The sequence below is a fragment of the Rissa tridactyla genome, chromosome 1, assembly GCF_028500815.1.
Source record: "Rissa tridactyla isolate bRisTri1 chromosome 1, bRisTri1.patW.cur.20221130, whole genome shotgun sequence".
NCBI classification, from domain to species: Eukaryota; Metazoa; Chordata; class Aves; order Charadriiformes; family Laridae; genus Rissa; species Rissa tridactyla.
Genome location: NC_071466.1, coordinates 215417309 through 215436363, shown reverse-complemented (window position 1 = coordinate 215436363; position 19055 = coordinate 215417309). Strand labels below are relative to the sequence as shown.

Sequence of the window (19055 nt, the reverse complement as noted above, 5' to 3'; positions counted from 1 at the left end):
AGCACGGGAAAGTACATCTCTGTTTCAGAGTAAAGACAAAACAGCAGTAGATGTTTGGTTAGACTGGGCAGTAACTTACTGTCACATCCCCTTAATTAAAAAGCAAAAAAAAAAAAATTACTTTCTCACTTTGGAAAGCTGTAAGTTGCTCATGCTTTACTATCAAAGTATCTTTCACCTAGTTTACTTCCCTTGGTTTAATGGAAAAACAGAAAATCAGCAGAAACGCACACAATTATTTTAAGTGTATCATAACAAATCAGCTGGATCTTTCTCTGTTCCAGTATGCCCAAACCACGAACTAGGAAAGTGATAACAGACCCCTCCATCCTTCAGCATTTGATGCAGTATCATGTATGGTGTCAAACTGGAGAAGACTGGAATTACCAGAATAACTGAAGTCCACAGTGAAATAGATAAAAATGGGTTGCAATGAAAAAGTGATTAGCAATTACGAGGAGGTTGCTAATGGCATTTAATTATCAGCTAAGAAACCAATCTTATTTCATATTCTTAATAACAACCTCAGCATAAGAAATAATTGTAGAAAACGTCAATAAAAATCCTAAGGTCAAACCTAGGAAACATACTGATTTCAGCTGTATAAAACAGTGACAGAAGGACCCAAGTCCATTAGCCAACTACAAGGTATCATCAGTCACGAGTCTGATGCAACCACTAGAAACCATGGTCCTAGGATACAGCAATTTAGCATTTGGCAGTAGAAAAGAATGCACGACTGCCATCACACAGAGCACAATACTTCACCTCTTATTCACCTTAGCAGGCAGTTCAAACGGGAGCAGGTACAAAAATGGACTATTAAGAAAATCAGGATATGAAGTGCTTCTCTCAGAATGCAGAGCACTAGCTTCTGGTTCTCTTCCTTACCAAAAAAACCCACGAGTTTGAACAAGGGTTACATTACTTTCTATAAATTGTTTATTCCCTCCTTGACCAAAAACAGAAGTGACTGAGCTCATCGCTTTCTGCAGAAGTACAGAGGAGAAAGGGGAATAAAGTCCAGGTCTCTTTCCCTCAGCTTATGTCAAAAGACACCAGTATTAGTTTGTGTAGCTCGTATGAAGTGACTGGTGGTGGTGGGGAAATCCCTACGCTGGTCCCTTGTGAGATGTCAGGGAGCAGCCTCCCTCGTGGCTCCACTTCTTCAGGGAGGAACCGCGGAGAAGCATGGAAGGGATCTGATGGAGTAGTCTCAAGCGACGTGCTGGGTTGAACATTTTTCAATTTAGACAGGCTTAAGCCTCTCAACCCACTGTCGCTTCTGCACAGGCAGAACGTCTCTGGAAACACCAGATGATACAGGAGCAAATTTCCTCTTGGACCAACTTTCTTCCCAAAGGCGCAACCTCCCCTAAAACACTGACTGAACTAGACACTATTACTAGACTAAGTCATTTTTACCCACAGAGTTTTTAAAATAAATATCCAAGTCAGTCTTCCTGCTGGCAGCTACAAGCCAATAGAGGACAACTCCAGCAGTTTGAAAAACAGTAGAACTATTCTTTGGCAGACTCAAGAAGGCCAATCTTCATTTAATGTTTGGAAAGGTCTTTGCAAACAGGCAGGTAGCTACAGTGCTGGTAAAACAGCCAGAAACTGGATCCAGAACTAACTAATCCCCTAGTACCATCACCAAACACAACGGGAAACATGCTGGCATTCACCAGAAGAAACTTCTCTGACATTGAAAGAAAACTGGTGTTTTTCAATAGACTACTGATCCTAAACAAGAATGTGACCAGAAAGGTCTTTGAAAAACACTTTCTCTTTTTTTTTTTTTTAAATTAAGAAGAGCAGTTATCAGGTGATTTCAGTGTTCTAAAAAGTTTCAGTACCAGTTCAGCACCACACAAGCAGATGTGATGTAAGTTACTAGACATCTAATTTCTTCCCCAGACAGCGGTGGTGAAAGTTTTACATTTAAGACCATACAACTACTTAAGAAGTGTGTTTAAATCGTACTTACCTGACATAGAACATGGGTAATCTACTCTGTTCCTCCTCCACAAGCACTTTGCTTGCAATACCACAGCTCCCAATGACAAGCAGCATTATTAAATGAGTATTCCTACATACATAATGGCAGAGTCTCCCTTCTACTTCAAGGTTAAAGTGGCTTCTTCCTAGTTACGCTAACAAACTTATTTAAACCACAATATAACCAGAATTCCCTATATCCTTCCAGAAAAGCATCGTAATACTCGGACAACTTCTAGCTCTACCTGTGTGTTCACCCCACAGTATGTTATGCTCCTGTCTTAGCAATTCTGAGCAATTTCTCCTTTCAAGAACACACTCTTAAACTGCAGGCCAAAGCCTCCCCCTTTCCATTTCAGTTCACATTCAAGGTCTCTCTCAGAACATGGGAATGTTAACATGCTGTTCAGAGGCAGCAAGTAAAACCCAAAACTTTCACAGAAGACAGCAGACAAGCATCAGAACCAAGCATCCCTCAGACCAAGGTCAGCATATTGGAGAACAAATCCATCACTGGGATTATCGAACACTGCTTAAGAGCCATTAAAACTGTTTTCACTGATAAGCACATTTAAACAACATCTTAAAAAACAGCCAAATACGAGGTTATGCATTTGTAAAACACCAGCCCTACTACAGGAAACAGAATTGTATCATGGAAGGCAATGACATTAAGGATTTTGGGCAGCACTGCGGGTACCACATAAGCATTAATTCCTGACACAAGCCTATAGCAAAAACGACTAACGGGAGCCTTGGAAAGAAATATCAAGGAGAAAGTCAGTCTTCTCTTTTTATATTGCATCAGTGAGATCAATAATGGTCTGTTACCCTTCTACTCAGGGACCGACACCTTAATATGATGTTGAAAGCCAGAAATGCTGGTAGGAATAACCACATGCATAATCGCAGACCTGAAAGAAACACCTTAAAGTCAAGTCTTGTCAACAAAAAAAGTAAAGGGATTACTTAATTATCTCCAAAGGTTATCAACTAGAAAAGTTCGTTTTAACATCTAACAAAGCAAATACACAGAAAGATACAACAACTAGAAGTTTAGTCAGAAAAACTTTTTTTTTTTTAAAGTTTCACTTCATTTTGGAAAGTGGAGATAATTCATGACATTAATAATTAACAAATAAGGCAACCTTGTCACTTGTTGATATTTTAATCAAGGTTAATAAATTCAGCACAATCAATGATTAGACGGGACTCTACAGCCTGCAATGACTAAGGTGTCCAAGCGCTGTACTCCTAACAGTCCTCCTGACCTCCAACACTTATCAAGAAGGTGTATTGAAAACAGGACACCTAGACCACATTATAGTCACTCCAAATTTTACTTCCAGTAACTAGAGGAATTTAATAGGCCATTAACTGGACTGTCATACAGCCAAGTCTCCCATTCGGGATAGGTTCACATTAGTACAGTCAACTCAAATTGATAACTATAAAACACAGCTCCAGTCTCCTTTTACCAAACCCCAAATTCCTAAAAGCAAAAGGCGAGAGCAGCAGATGACCCCCTACCCCCAAAACCACACACAACAGTTAAGGGTAGCCCAGTGTTTCAGAGGTCAGGGGCAGGAGAGGAAGCCTGGCTGCCAAAAAACACACTGCCCACAAGCACCTGACATACCCCAACCTGCAGGGTAGGCGGAGGGGAAGGTTTACTTACCCTTCTCCCTACTTAATCTGGTGACCACCCTCTTCCACACACAGTGCTCATTCTTCCCCCAAACCTGGGGCCAGCTTCCCCTCCTCACCTGTGTTCCCCCCTTGCCCATACCTATGATCACCCCCTACACGCACTCTTGTCCTCCCACCGCAAGCCTGGTGCTCAGCCTCCCCTCCACATGTCCCTAACCCGGTGGCCAGGCCCTTCCCACCTGCAGACCTGCAGCCCAGACCCTCCACCCTACACACAGCCCCCGCCAAACCCTGCTGACCATCCCCTCCCTCATACACATCCCCCCCCAAACCCTGCTGATCACCCCCTCCCTCACAAATTGTCCTCCCCAAACCCTGCTGATCACCCCCTCCCTCACACGCAGCCCCCTCAAACCCTGCTGATAACTCCCTGCCTCATACATAGCCCCCCCAACCCCTGACCACCCCTTCCCTCATACACATACCCCCAAACCTTGATCACCCCCTCCCTCACACGTAGGCCCCCCAAACCCAGAACACCCCCTCCCTCACATACACACACAGCCTCCCCCAAACCCGACTGACCACCCCCTCCCTCAGACACAAGACCCCGCACACACTGCTGACCAGGCCTTCCCCACACACAGCCGCCCCCCGCCCTGCGCCTGGCGGCCGGGACCCCCCTCTCCAGCCCCTCACCAGCCAGGGGCTCAGGCCATCCCGAGCCGCCCCAACACCCCCCCGACAGCAGCGGCCGGGCCCGCGCTCCCCTCAGAGCGGCCGCCACCACAGCACCGCCCGCCGCGGCCTCCCCGCGTAGGCCACAGCAAGGGCCCAGCGCGGACCCAGCAGCCCGGGGCGGCCCAGGGTGGAGGCCGAGGACTGAAGCCGGGACTCACTCAGGCAGGTAGGTGGAGGAGAAGCTGCTCCAGCGGTGCAGGGTGTAGCCCAGCACCCGGCTCTCGGGGCCCACCGGCCCCGCCGCCGCCATCTTGTTGTCAGCAGCGGCAGCCGCGGCCCCGGCAGCGACCGCGCGGGGCGGGGCCGCGCTCTTAAAGGGGCCGCGCGGGCGGGAGGTGGCGGCGGCGGTGGTCTGAGGTGGGGCGCAGTGGGGCTGGGGTGGGCGGATGGGCTGTGGGGCTCCAGGGGACTCCGGGCTCCGTGATGAGCGACGTGCCGTGGGACTCCAGAGAGTTCCTGTGGAGTGTGGGGCTTGTGGTGCCTAGGGGGTGACATCTCATGGGGCTTGGGGAGAGGTGGCAGCCTGCGGGGCTTGAGCGGGGAGACGCCATGGGGCTGCGTTGGGCTGTGAGGTTTAGGGTGGTACCCGTGGAGCTGCTGTGGGGCTCAGAGGAATGCCCTGTGGGGCTGAGGTGGGCTGTGGGGCTCGGGGAGATGTACCATGGAGCTGCTGTGAGGCTGGGGGAGATACCCCGTGAAGCCGCCGTGGGGCTTAGGGGGATGCCCTATGGGGCTGAGGTGGCTGTGGGGTTTGGGGGTGCCCTGTGGAGCTCCGAGGGATGCCCCATGGGGCTGAGGTGGGCTGAGGGTCTCGGGGGGATGCCCCATGGAGCTGCTGTGGGGTTCGGGGAGACATACCACGGAGCTAAGGTGGCTGTGGGGCCTGGGGGATGCCCTGTGGAGTTGCCGTGGGGCTTGGAGAGATGCTCTGTGGAACTGCTGTGGGGCTCAGGGAGATGCCCCTGGGGCTGAGGCGACTGTGGGGTCCAGGGAGGTGCCCCATGGAGCAGCTGTGGGGCTCAGGGAGGTGCCCCATGGGGCTGAGGTGGCTGTGGGGCTCAGGGGGATGCCTGATGGTGCTGAGGTGGCTGTGGCATTGGGGGAATGCCCCATGGAGCTGCTGTAGGGCTGACAGGGATACCCTGTGGGGCTGATGGAGACGCCCCATAGGGCTGAAGTGGCTGTGAGTCTTGGGAGATGCCCCATGGAGCTGCTGTGGTGCTCAGGGGGATGCTCCATGGGGCTGAGGTGGCTGTGGGGCTTGGGGGATGCCCCATGGAGCTGCTGTGGAGCTCAGAGGGATGCCCCATAGGGCTGAGTTGGCTGTGGGCCTCAAGGGAAAGCACTGTGGGTCTGGAGTGGGGTGTTGATTGCCAAAGGGGACATCTCCTTTCCTGGCCCCATGGCAGCCGCAGGTGGGTGCTTGGGAAAGGCATCTAGGAAAACCCAGTGGGATTTGATCCCGCTCTGGCTCCTGTGCCGATCCCTGACGTGGGTAGCACAGTTATCCTCCCTCGCTCCGTTTTGTCAGCCAAATATTTGACCGTGTATTCTTACACTTCCCAAGAGGCTTGTTTTGACACTTCTGCCAATTTTTAAATGCTGGGTGGTTTGTTTAGTTTTTTGGGGGTTTTCCGAAGAAGGAGTTAAAGCTATTAAAGTCACCATAAATAACAGTAAATAAATAAATAAATAGAAGTAAATAACAAAATGCAGATGATCGAGTGGCGCTCAGATTTAGCGTTTGACCAACAGTCCCGTTTGAAAGCAACTACAAATTGAGTGCAGGGTGCCAGAATTAATCAAGGTTTTTTTCCTTGGGTCATTTTTTCCAGCCCATACAACAGCTCTTCTGCATTCTCCATGGAGAGGCGACCTGGAGGTCTGGGCTGTGGGAAGGAACCCAAGTGGTTTCTCATGTCTTGCACGCTGTCGTATTTAATACCTTTTTTTATCTTTTGCTGTGGATTCTAGGGAATAACTTGTATTTAATCATTTCCTCCTTTGCAGTTGATGCTGCTGAATAATTCACCGGCAGCAATGGTACTTCTCTGGGTCTGCGGTGCCGCGCTCAGTTTGGAGGGAAGCTCCCATTGGGATCTCCAGATCTGCACCAGGTTGTTTTTCAGTGCTTTGGCCCACTGCATGCCAGGAGGCTGGCTCTGAAACCCCAAACCAGCATGTAAGTTGGGTATTCTTTGACAGGTTTCTCTGTCTGAGCTTGTTGTATGGTTTTTCCTGGAGAAAGGAAATGTTTTCCCCCAGAGCCCCCACCCAAGCAAGGGGGAGGCTTGGGACATCCCTGGGGCAGCTCTGGGCTGCTTGAGAAAGCAGGGAGAAATTTCAAGACCAGCGGGGAAAAAAAAGCCAAACAAATAAACAGCTGTCTGTTGGAAATGACAGATTGGAGAGATATTATCAGGCAGGACAGCAAGATGCCTGGCTAGATTAAATTAGCACAAGGATTTTTTTTTTTTTATTTTATTTTTTTTTCCCTTTTATTTTAGGAAAGCGAGTGAGAATGCGGCAGCAAAATCTGCCTGCGGATGAAAAACTCGTTCAGCAGCCTTTAAGACTAAACATCAACCGGGTATTTCAAAAGCGAGGGAGGGCAGCAAGCATTTCATCTCAAGACGCCTTCCCAGGAGGGGGATTTGCAGTATTTTCAATGGCATCAAAGCCATGCGGCTCTGCAACAGCACAGTCCATGCATGAGGCGCAAACATCCACACCTCCCTCTGCTAATGAAGCTTTTTGAAGTTTGTGGCCTTCCTGTGGCATTTCGTACTTCACTTACCCAAACTTCTGCCTGCGGGCATCCCCCCTCCCAAAATTACTGCAGGATTATTAAAAGAAATAGTTTACGAAGGTTCTCGCTAATAATACGCTCCCAGCCGCAGGGGAAGAGATGCTACCTTGGCGTTTGGAGCCTCACTAACAACCAGCCCTGAGGAGCCATGCCATATGAAACCTGTGATCTTCAACTATGAAATTTACGGAATTGTGAGTGAGTGGTGAGCGACAGTCCCGCAGCAGCCGGGAGGAGGAGGAGGAGGAGAAGGGAGAGCCAGCAGCCCCCTGCTTGCCACTGCACAGTGCAAACCACCCCGGGAGTTTTTCTGCCCGGTATCCTGTTACCACTTGAATCAAAACCTGGATGCCGAGCCAGCTTATTTTTAGCGCATTTTGGACTTAAAGTGAAGCGAATGCTGGTGAAATATGCGGTACTGACAGCCCTGGAAAATCTTTATTCATCTGCAGCACAGGCAGCAGGGAAGGCTGCGAGGAAGCAAAGCAATCCCGAGCTGCAAACCGAGTCCCCCGGTTTCTCCGGCTGAGCTTGCCCAGTGCTATGCAGTTCCTGGCGGTCGTTGGGAGAGGGTTTTTTCCACGCTCTGAGCAGACTGAGCACAGTGGGGAGGAGCGCAGTGTGCAGGGGAGCGGCATGCTGCAGATTTGGACCGCCTGCGAGCCTCCAGCTGAGCTCTCTGCATCCCAATCAGGGCGGCTGCCGGACTTCAACTGCAGCGGCGGTGGTGCCGTAAAAATGGGAGAGACTCGGAAAACCTGAGTATCTGAACCCTGCTCTGCTAGTCCAGGGCCATGCTGCGTTTGCTGCGCTAGTGCAATGCCGGATCCATGCAAAGTGGGGGGCCCAATGGCACCAATGCTGCTGGTGCTGCCTCCAGCAGCAGCTCAGACGCTCTGCTTTAAGGAAAAAACCCAAAGAGGGCACTTATGAAGTAAATACCATGCAGAAAAGTCCTATTTCTGACCCCTTTGCTTGGGACCTTGCTGAAATCTTCCAGCACGACTCGGTGCCTGCCGGACCTGAGCTGGCCGGGTGGATCTGTGCTGCCTGTGGCTGGCAGCTTTGTGAGGATGAGGCCGCAGAGGGGAAGCAAGAGCTCTCCTAGCAGCAAAACTGGGTCCCTTTGGCGTTCAGGGCACAGCCTGCCAGAGAGCCAGGAGGTGCCTGGATGTGTGCCTCGGACAGTAGCTGGAGTTGCTGGGAGAGGCCAGGGTGACCACAAGAGATGTCCCCCGCATCCCTCTGCCAGGAGGATGCGCACACGGTGTTCACATGCTTGTCGTCAGTAAGCTTGAAATCCAATCACAGGCAGCTCGGGGATTTGACAATTGTTTGTGTCTGCCTCGAGACAAATATCTCATTCCCCCTGTCACAAACTTGCTCCTCTACTGCGCGTGTGTTTCGAGTTTCCTCATGCAAAACCTGCGTGGGTGTTTGGATATGTAATGAGCACATAGTTCAGGATGAAAACAAGTTGCGTGGAAGAGCCAAGTAACGCCAAAAAAATGAAAGCAATACAAACAACAACATGGCACGCGGCCATACCAGCTAGATCGTGGGCCAGCCGGATCTCACGTACTCCCCGGAGCTGCAGAGCCGATCAGCTGTTGGAAAAAGAGACCTTTAAAGACAAGCGAGAGGAAATAGCATTGGCAGCGCGGGCCACAGCATGTTTCCTTCCAAAGCAGGACAGAGCCAAGGACATTAGGCAGAGCTGTAACATTTGGGGTCTCGTTGCTCAGCCGTGAAGTAAGGCAAAAACCTCAAGTAGGCTGCAGTTGTGTAAACTTCTATTGTTTTCTGAACGGAAGCGGGGCGCTGGCCTGACGGGGTATTGTCGTACCAGATTTTGGCGATGCTCACCTAACCGAGCTCCTTCTGCAAAGCCAGGGCCTCATTTTACTTTGGTGCATCGTGCAAGGGGAATAAACCCGCCTGTCTGCGCTGGATCCGGGCTGGAGAGCATCTTCCCAAGCCGAACGCGTGCTGCCTCCCCCAGTGTCTTCAAAGAAAATTACCTCTAACCTCTGGGCAAGGCTGGAGAGGGACTAGAGGCAATTCTAAAAAAACTCCCCAGACTGGCCTCACTCATGATCATCTCTCATTGTGATGACATGATGGGGGAAAATAGTGGCAAAGCTGATTGAGACCAGTTTTCTGTGGGGCCTCAATGCATTTCCACACCGAAAAAGGGTGAAAGCAAGCCTCAAAGGCAGGTTATTCTTTTTTTTCCCCCCCATTTAGGGCGAGGGATCATCTGGGCCTCCTTAAACGTATTAAAACAATACCTCCTTCAATGTAATAAAATACCTCTTCTGATCTAGGCCCTGATCCAAGCATCTGCTCGTAGGCCACGCACTTAAATACCTGCTTGAGTCCTCTTCACCACCTCTTGCAGCATCCGTCCTTTGGTTAAAGGCTTAAATCAGTGAAAGAGCTCACTGGCAATCCGGAAGATTGAAAGGGGCCTGAAATACCAGCGCCTCCATACGCACATTGGCATAATTCTTTGCATAAAAGCCAGCTTTAAAAGGCTTGTCTTACAAAACACAAGCGTGCATTTTTTTTCCGAATCAAGGTCAGTAACTCGGCTTCATTCACCAGTCTCCAGCTGCAAAACAACATGCCCCAGACAATGGAGGAGAGTGTATCTGAGTCAGAAGATGCCTTTTAAGGGATGCAAGTGGCTCCCAGCCACGCTGAGGAAAGAAGATCTCCTTGGTACCCTTGTGTGCTCGGCCCCATCTGAACTGAAACGGGGCACCCGAGGGCAGGAAAAGCTGGTGAGATGGGAACGGCAGCACAAATTGTACTTGCGCCCTCCACGCTTTGGTAAAATGCGCTTTTTCCGATGTCACCCCCATGCCACCTTCTCCGTGCCTCTGTGCTCGGCTCCGCTCCATGATTCAGTGAGGGCTTTATGTAGGAAGCAGACGAGATGCTCGCAGCTGCTCCGAGGGCTAAAAATATTTGCTCGTCTCTTCCTCCCAGGCAGGTGCGCTCATCCTGGGCAGGGCTGCTCTGTGGGGATGCGCTTGCACGCCAGCCGCACGCTGCTCGTGGCACACCGCGGTTCGGCGCTTCTCCTTTTCTACGTGGAGCGCTTGGGTGTTGTGATTGTTTCTCTGAACCACCCAAAGAGGATGCTCTGTCCTGTGTTTCAGATGCAAAATGTGCCTTGGAATTCAATAGTTGCTATAGTGCCATAATTACACATTTTGTGGAGTACTTAGTTACAATGGCTGGAGCTCTTGTTATTAGGTTTGGACTCCTTCTGTTGCTGTCTTTTAAGGACCTTTCTGCCAAACACTTTCTCCCTTCATTAAGAATAGCTTATTTCAGCATTTTCTCCCCTCAAAGATAGCCCCAGTTCAGGGTTGCAATGGAGCACTCGTCACCAAATTGATAGTAGGAAGGCGTGGGCTTGCACCCTGCTTTCTGCACACTGTGCTCCGGGGTGAACATCAAAGTCTGCTTGAGTGACACCAGTAGAATATCTCCCAGGATCTGTGAGCTCTTGAGCACGGATCCTGCCAGTGTTGCTCTCTGCAGTTTGGAGACAACTTGCACTGTCTGCTCGGGGCATCTGCACCTTCCCAGGTGCTTCCCTTCCCCTTGGCAGTACGGAGAAGGTGGACTCCTTGGGTGCTCTTCCTAGAGGATGACTTAACCCACCTCAATGGGACATGCCTTGGGCAAGGATGAATCACTCTCCCAAGGTGCTGGTCTTTTATGCCCACTGTAGATGAAGCTCAGCTTCAGTGCAGACAGGCAAGATGGGTAAGACAAGCCCCATGCTCAACGTTGCTCCTCCAAACGGCAGGGATGTTCTTCACCCTACCCAGTAGGATTGGCATTTCCCCTGTTAACCTCTTTTTCTGCCAGGGTTACCCCATCTGGAGAATGGAGCTAAACACTTAACTGCCTACTTTCTAAGGAGTCAGGCAGGATAATTAGCTAATGTTTGGGTAATGCGTCATAGGGTAGGAGTGCTAAGTAGTTTGCTGTCAGCAGCACGGTGGGAAGCGAAGGGCTCAATCTTGTTTTTTCAATCAGGAATGTCACGGTCTCCCCCAGGTTCATTGGTCTCCCCTAAGTTTATTGTTCCCATTGACTAGTCTGCCGAGGGCAGGGGACGTACGCAAAGTGTTTAAAGGAAGAGGATGCCAGGGACAGCAGAGAGCTGTTTTCAGTCCAGGAGAAGAACTGTGAGAATAACTGGGTGGATTTCAGAAAGACAAAGCTGCCAATGAAGACAAAAGCAGGGAATATGCCTGGGACTGCACAGAGAGGGCTTATGTCTGTAACTGTAGTGTAAATACTCAACAGCAATATCCTCTGAGTCACTAAAGTGCATCAGGGAAGCTTTTCTTGCATTGCATTTACTGCATGCATGCAGCACAGCGGGAAGCATGGTGCAGACACCCATCTAACTCACCCTGGGGACTGAAGTAGGCTCAACCTAAAAGAGATTTCAAGTCTTTAATTCTTATTATTCTGCAAATTACGTTATGGATGAACTTCAGGCCCTTCTCATGTCCGCTGATCATAAGTGATGAGATTTCAATCGTGCCTCCTTGAAGTTAAACATCTGAGAGACACTTTGGTTAATAGTTTGCCTTTCAGAGCGGTGCATTAGCTCTCTTGTGCTCCTGTCCGCTTAATTTAGAGCGAGTGGCCAAGAGTGGTGCAATTAAGGAAGGAATCTTGGGCTGAAGCTCTCGACGCTTTCGAATGGCCAGCAGACCCGTCAGCACCGGCTTGTTTTTACAGTAGCTGGAACAACGATTTCCGTGACTCGCTACTAATTATGCTCTGGTTTCGCAAACAAATGTTTTTAACCTCTTCTTGTTGCATATGAAAATTATTAAACATCAGTGCTGTCCCAGTGCTCTCCTGGTAGTGCCGCTGTGATCTGCTGTCCCACCTCTGCAAGCCTGGCTCTTTCACTTTCCAGCCAAGCCAAAGAAGCCTGTTCTCCCTCTGCCTCTTTTCTAAACGAGCCGACATTTCTCACGCTCTCTATTTATTTTCTCATCCTGGAGGCAGTTTCATGCTTTGATCCGTGCACAAGATGACTTTTCCAGTGAGGTTTGCTGGGCTCTCCCTGTTTCCTGTTGAGTGTCCAGCCACAGGCCACATGGAGATGATGCCAGCTCCCTTCTCTTTCCCCCAGCGGTGGTTAGGGAGCTGCAAAACATCTCAGCAGCCTCTGCCAACTGCACTGCACCCTGCATGGGCATCTCACTCGGGATCTCCACAGCCAGGAGCTGGGAGAGGAGGAAGACAGATAACCTGGAACGGATCCTCTCCACCATTTGCATTCCCTGATCTTTGCAGAGTGTTCCATAAGGAGGAGCGATGCCTGACCTCCGGAAAAGGAGAGCATCCTTTCACTTGCCAGGCCTGACAAAATGAAAATCTGCGGACAAGCTGTTGTGGTGCATTGCCCGTTGTAAGGACAGACTGTGCCAAACCCACTGCCCCATCCCAGCGCTCCCCAGGGAGGGGCTGTGCCCAAGCTCTGAAGTCTCAGAAAGGCTGTTTTATTCTAGAGAATGGCTTCCTGTTGTGTCTGTTCGTGGTTTTGCACTAAGTAGGTGGAAATACTGGCAGCAGTTCTGGGAAGGGCAGGGCTTGGGGAAGGATATACCTATTCATCAAGATCACCCTCCACGCCACAGCTAGATGCTCCACTTAAGACCCTCTTGGTCACTCAGGCTCAAGTGGAAAATAAGTGGGATGCACTGCTCCCATGAAGAGGGAGGAATTTTCCTTCCACCGAAGAGAAAAAATAGTATTACCTGAAAGAATAAGCATCTTCTCTCGCTGCAGGTCATTTGGTGGGTCTCAAGTTGCATTTTTTTTTTCTCCAGAGGTTGCCGCAGCAGCAAACCCGCCCAAATGGCCTCCTCTGTACTGTCCAGAGCCCGACTCTAAGGGCTGCACACCTGCCCCCCCACGCCCCCCCGAAAAGGCTGTTTGGGGGGGTGACACATGGGACGGGGCTATTTTTTTCCTATAGGTCCAGGAGTTTTCAGTCCATTGCAGGGCAGCGTTTGTGTTTTCTGGGGAGAGAGGAGAGCTGCCTACCCAGCGGGAGGTTTTGTTTCTCACCATGCTTAGCTTCTCCCGGCCCATAGGAAGTAATTTCCCAGGAGCCACAGATGGGCATGGACTGGTGCCTGAGCCCATTCAGACACTGCTAGTCTCTGCGGTTACGTGGTTTTGCAATCTGCTTCCTGGGAAGAGGAGGGACACAACGGTCCTGTGACTGCTGAAGGCTTAGGATGGACTTGTGCTTACGGGTAGTCATGTGTGCAGGCTTCGCAGCCAGAGCTCAGAGGTTTGTGGCCTGCGTGAGTGCTGTCTGTGCTGCTTTCCCGACCTGGTCCCACATCCGTGGAATGGCTGTGGGGCTCAGGGGCCTCCCCACATAGCTGAGAATGAGGGGTCCCACCTCTCAGATGTGCCAGCCGAAGAGAATACCCTACTGAAAGCCAGAGGAGAAGAGAGACAGGGGAAGTACTCAAGGCACCATGTCCTTCAACATGGGTACCTGGAAAAGCCTGGTCCAGAGTATCAACCCAGCACGTCCTGGAAACAAGCTCCCTCTCTCCCAAAAGAAGCATCCTAACCCCATCCGGAATGGATTTCCCCTTGGGAGACAGGACAACATTCAAATCGTGCCCCGAAGTGATGCTGCCTTGCTACAAGCCAAGCGGATTGCAGTTTCTCCTGGTCTTGGGCATAACAGGAGCGACAGCCCAGAAGGCAGCTTGCCCTTCTCCAGTCTGAATACCTAGCAAGGGACTTTGCTTCCTACACAGGTCGTCCCGCATTACCTGCTGATGTATTTGTGTTCGTCCAGACTTAAGTGGGGGAAATTCAAGGTCTTGGTCGCTGCAGGGAGAGGAGGAGTTTGTTTTGCATAAGCCCCAGGGTAAGAACCTTTATGCGGGCACTTTGTTCCTGGGATTTGTCTCAGTGGGGTTAGGCTGCCTGTGCCCTTCTGCAAGGTGAGGCTCTGAGCCCGTGGGAGCCCTCCAGCTCACCCTCTTGTCTTCTCCATGACCCTTATTGGCCGTTTGCCATGAATCTGGTCGTCTTTGTCACAGAAGGGGAATATGGCTCCATGCAAAACTGGAAGAGGCTTGAGGGTGTGCCGTAACCTCACCAAATATACCCCCACACGTGCCCCAAAGCTTTGCTCGTGGTTCCTGACTCCCTGCTTGCCCTGGATGTCTGGAGAGCACCTACCACCCATGCCTGCTGTGGAGCCCTAAAAATGAGCCCAGGGGAAGCAGAACAGCCTTGCCTCCTCTGGCAGGGCAGCAGCAGCAAACATGGCTCCCCCCCAGGAATACACAGCTCTGAGGATAAAAATAGCTTGTTCTGGAAATGGAAAAGGGCAAAGCAAGCAAAGAAGAAAGCATGAGTCAAGCCAGGTTTGCACAGAAAAATGGAAGGTGGGGGGAAGAGCAATAACAAAACACTGACCTGGGGGATCGATGCTACAGAACAGTTAAAGGGCTTGCCCCCCTTTGCCCAGGTTTTCAAAAATGCCAGCCCAAGAAGTACCAGAGAGACAGGTCTGTCTCTCTGACAAGAGCTCAAATATGTACACCTGCTCTGCCTGACATCGCCCGGGTGAGACTGGAAGGGATGGCCACAAAAAGCACAGCCCCAGGGGTGCTCTGAGCCCCATGCAAGGCTTTCCCCCCACAGCACTGGTCCCACTGAGCTCTTCCACTTCAAGGACATGCCCTAGATCCCCATGCAGCTCCTTCGCTGTTGACCTCGCGGCCAGGAAGAAGGGTTTCCTCCTCCTAAGCTGGCTGAGTTGCCAACATCCAGCCAACAGAGAAAGCGGTACTTGATGGTGTCAGGAACCAATGGAGATCACGGCTATGGGCAGACTGGAGGTGCTAAACCTGCCCACGGTGACTGCTCGGGTGTCTCATGTCAAGAGTGATTCAAGCCACCCACTGCTCCTGCCCGCTTAGACCTTGACTTCCCCTGCTGCCAGCAAGCAGCAGTCACGTCTCGCTGTGTAGGCATCTAGAGTACACGACTGAATGCGAAACCAGCTTGCGATTAAAAAGAAGGTAATTCCAAGAAAATGCTTGCATGTATTAGGCAAGGACAGCATGTACTCCAGACTGCTGAGAGAGGAAAAGAAGCAACAGCAGTGACCTTTTTTAAGTGGTGGGAAACCAGGGAGATAGCTGGGAACTTGGAAGAAGGGTCAGGAAATGGAAAGAAGACCAATCTTGGAAATTTTCACCTGGCAATTCTGACTTCAGTCCTGAATACAGCATAAAGAAAGGCAGGGCATGACATGAATCTCTGACCATCTAAAGGACGATGGAATAATGGAAGTTAAGCCATGGGGCTATCAAGAACATGTAGATGGAGAGGTTTCTTATCATTATATAAAAACAGTGGATGTGGGAAGACCATAAGGCAATGTACCAACTCATTTGTGAAGAATTTGATGTAGTGTCTAACAAAGGCCTTTTTTTTTTTTTAATTAATTTCTCTTGGCTTGTATCTGAACATCGTCACACACTTTGAACATTGCAATTTAAAAGTCCTCTCAGATGACCACACAGTATCTTGATTCCTCTCAGGTAAAGTTTAAGTGTTTCTGTTAAAGACCCCATTCCTCCGTTGCAGTCGTCACTCTGCAGGCATGAAACCACTGCATTCATCTGCCTCCTCCAACCTCAGTGCAGATATAAGAGTCGACAAAACACCGCATCCTTCAGGATGGAGGCGGGGAAGTGAGAAAGCCAGCAAATGAGTCATCCCAGCCTTACGGGCAAGATTTGCCTGGGATCTGCGCAGTGCAGGAAGAGAGGTGCAGCAGGAGAAGAGCCGTGGAAGGGGCTTGCGGGAAGCTGATGGGGACCTGCAGGGACCCTGAACCCTGCCCAAGGACCACCCTGTGTTATCATCATCAAGACCTTAATGAAAGTGTGCACCAGTCTCTGACGTGTCCTTGTCTCCCTCTCCTGTCCTACAGGTCCAGGAGCCATCTCTGCTGGTTTTCCATCAGTGAAGAAGTGCCTTCTGAGAGGATGCAGCAGTGGTTTGTGGCCAAAATCCTAAGGGGTGTAAATGTAGGCCATGATGCAAGAGAAACTGGTTTTCCAACTGTGTGTGGCAAGAATGGCCCCTCATTAAGGAACCGAATCGCGATCCATCGAGGCTGTCTCTTGCAACATGCCGTAGACCTGATTATGGTCATTTTCCTCTTCCACTGCATGCCTGGGAAAGGGACGCAGTAATTAAAGTTTGAATCTCATTAAAACCCAGAAAGTGCTTGGCTTTCTGAGAATCCAATTATCACAAATGCTACGTAATGCCAGTCAGGGCACGGCTTGTTTTCGGTGTTTGGAATTATTTTTGTTAAACATACAAATATGGTGTGAAATCAAATTTTCCAGAGGATGTTGAATATCCGAAGAAGGCACAGTTACAAAAGCAATCCAAGGCCTGGGGAAAGCACCTTGGAGGGGGAGGGAGAGGCTGCAAGGACTCCACTCACCAGAAAGAGGAAAGGGGGGAACACAGCGATGCTGCAAAGGGGGACAGAGCAGGGGTGCCTGGGCAGCGGGGATGGTGTGCATCCTGCCCAGAGTTCTGCAGGACCAATCTGGCTGGGTCTGGACCAGCATCCCATCGATGTGGCAAGTCCCAGCTTCTGGCTGGTGACCTTAAGCACAGAGCAGTGGCCTGCCATAGCTCAATGATGTCCCAGCCTGTGCTGGCTCACTGCTTGGGTTTCTCAGGCAGAAGGTCCTGGAGTTAATGGGCAGCTTGGTCTGGCATGTATCCATGGGATGGGCATGAGCTGGAAGATGATGTGAGCCCGGTAGCAAGAGATGAAGCTGCTCTCCTTCTCCCTCCTCAATGTAACAAGCCCTGCAGAAACGTGTTGCTGGAAGCAGAAGCCTGCCACCTTCGAAGGAAATAGATCTTTCCAGCAAGCGGTTGACCACGGAGAGGGAAGAGGTGAGCTCTCCATCCTTCATTTTTTCCACGTCCAGGCTGGGCGCGTTTCTGAGGACGCTCCTCTCAGCACACCTACAGCCAGCCCCTGTGGCCGTGCACCGACCCAGCAGTCCTTTCCCCACGCACGGGCAGGCTGCCATGCCTGCAGAGCCCATCCGAAACATCCTCCCCCTCTGCAGTTCCTCACAGCTTGTCCCCGGGCTGTGACCCCTGGGTTTTGCTGACAGCGGGAGCCGTGCAGCCAGGGGTTATGGAGCCCGAGCTCCTGGCAGGGAGCGTCACCCCTAACCGGAGCCGGCGGTGGGACTCAGATGTCTGGCTTTGCTGCGCCGCTCGGCTGCTGACTCACCAGGGGAACGGGGACAAGGCACTTAACTGCTCTGTGCCTCAGTTGTCTCAGCTGTAAACGCGTATTAAAACAATAACCTAATTTGCCAGGGTGCTGACAACCTCCAGCAGCGATAGCGAGGAGCTCTGCCAACCTGGGGTAAAAGGTGCTAGTTAAGTGCAAAATAGTATTATGCTTTTTGTGGCACAGTGTGTCTGCCATACATTACACTTATGTAACATTACTTAGCACTTAGTCGGCACTTCACATCTTTAACTAATTACACACAATCGAGCCATTTACCAGCGTGAACAGAAAAACGTCCAATAACGACTGATCTGGAAGCGATGGACTGATTTCCAGACTCCTCCAAGAGCGAGAATTGCAGAAGATGGGAAATAGGATTTTGAAAAAGAAAGGCCAAAGCAACAAACAAACAAATGCATTAAAAGAGAAAAAAAAAAATAAATATCAAACCATGTGTCTGAAGTGAAGGACTTGCAGGGTGAAAAAAACCACTGTATTTTCTCGTGGAAACAACCAGCCAGAGCTCAGACTGCAGCATCTCCAAAGTACATTTAAAATTCACCTCGTCCTTCTTTTTGCAATTAAACACATATTCTTATGCACCTCGACTTTTAAAATAAATAATGACAATTTTTAGCGCTGGTAATTAAAAGCGACGCTGTTTACATTTTAATTAGCTCCTTCAATGTGACTAGCTCAGCTTCTTTCAATCAGAAATGGATGTATTTAGAAACAAGGCAGCTTTAAATGCTCTTCGGTTTTCTGTAAACAGTAGCCCTGCTCTGCTTTCAGGTTCTCAGGGTAGAGGGAACAGAGAGGCAATCTGCTGGTTAGAAAACTCTGCACAGCTTTTCTTCCCGGTGGCGATTCTCTGTGGGAGTGCAGAAAAGGAAGTTTATTTTGGAAGTGAGAAAAATAAAGCAAGGTTTTGTTCCAGGAGAACACAAAGATAAGTAGCATCTGTGCAGCTGGAAGCGCTGTACGTGGCTGTGAAGACCATATTTACAGCTGCAAAATGCCAGGTACATTTTCACATCCTGGTAAGACTTCAGAAGGCACCAAAGTGCTACCAAGCCAGTTTCCAAGATGCGTTTCCCACCCACCTTTGGCTTGCGCTTGCAAAATCATCAATCGTGTTTCGGCTCGGTGCCATCTGTAGGCCTTGATTCAGCGTAGTGAGAGTCGATGAAAACTTTACCCCTGATTTCAGTACAAATAACAGCGTTGTTACAGTCTGCGGAATACAGGTGAGGTACATTGGGCCCTAGGGCTCTACATATCAAAACCGTTTCAGCTGAAGCTCCTTCAACAATTCGACGTGCGCAGGCAGCAGGTTGTAGCCGGCACATCTGCATCTCGGTTGCGAACCTCTTGGAGAAGAGGCAGATGTCAAAACACCACTAGGAAAGCTTTTGCTGCTAAATAATTCTACCAAATAAACAGCAACTGTGAACGCGTTGATGAAGCACGCGAAGG

The 19055-nt window shown here is 50.2% G+C and overlaps 1 protein-coding gene and 1 long non-coding RNA gene across 5 annotated transcripts in view; one reads left to right on the top strand and one right to left on the bottom strand.

The window, feature by feature from the left end:
- Positions 1 to 4706, bottom strand: part of MKLN1 (muskelin 1) — a 105752-nt gene extending 101046 nt beyond the window's left edge. For both annotated transcript variants that reach the window (XM_054221622.1, XM_054221632.1), the window contains exon 1: positions 4551 to 4706. In XM_054221622.1, the coding sequence (XP_054077597.1) occupies positions 4551 to 4642 (92 nt within the window). In that variant the 5' untranslated portion in view covers positions 4643 to 4706. The remainder of the gene's footprint in view (positions 1 to 4550) is intronic.
- On the top strand, positions 4628 to 19051 carry LOC128917929 (uncharacterized). Of its 3 annotated transcripts, none has more exons than XR_008469402.1 (3): positions 4628 to 4749; positions 6403 to 6574; positions 6900 to 19051. It is a non-coding gene; the product is annotated as an uncharacterized LOC128917929 (long non-coding RNA). The 3 variants fall into 3 exon arrangements; XR_008469404.1 differs by lacking the exon at positions 4628 to 4749 and adding an exon at positions 4797 to 4880; XR_008469403.1 differs by lacking the exon at positions 4628 to 4749 and adding an exon at positions 5432 to 5807.
- Positions 19052 to 19055: the final 4 nt, after the last annotated feature.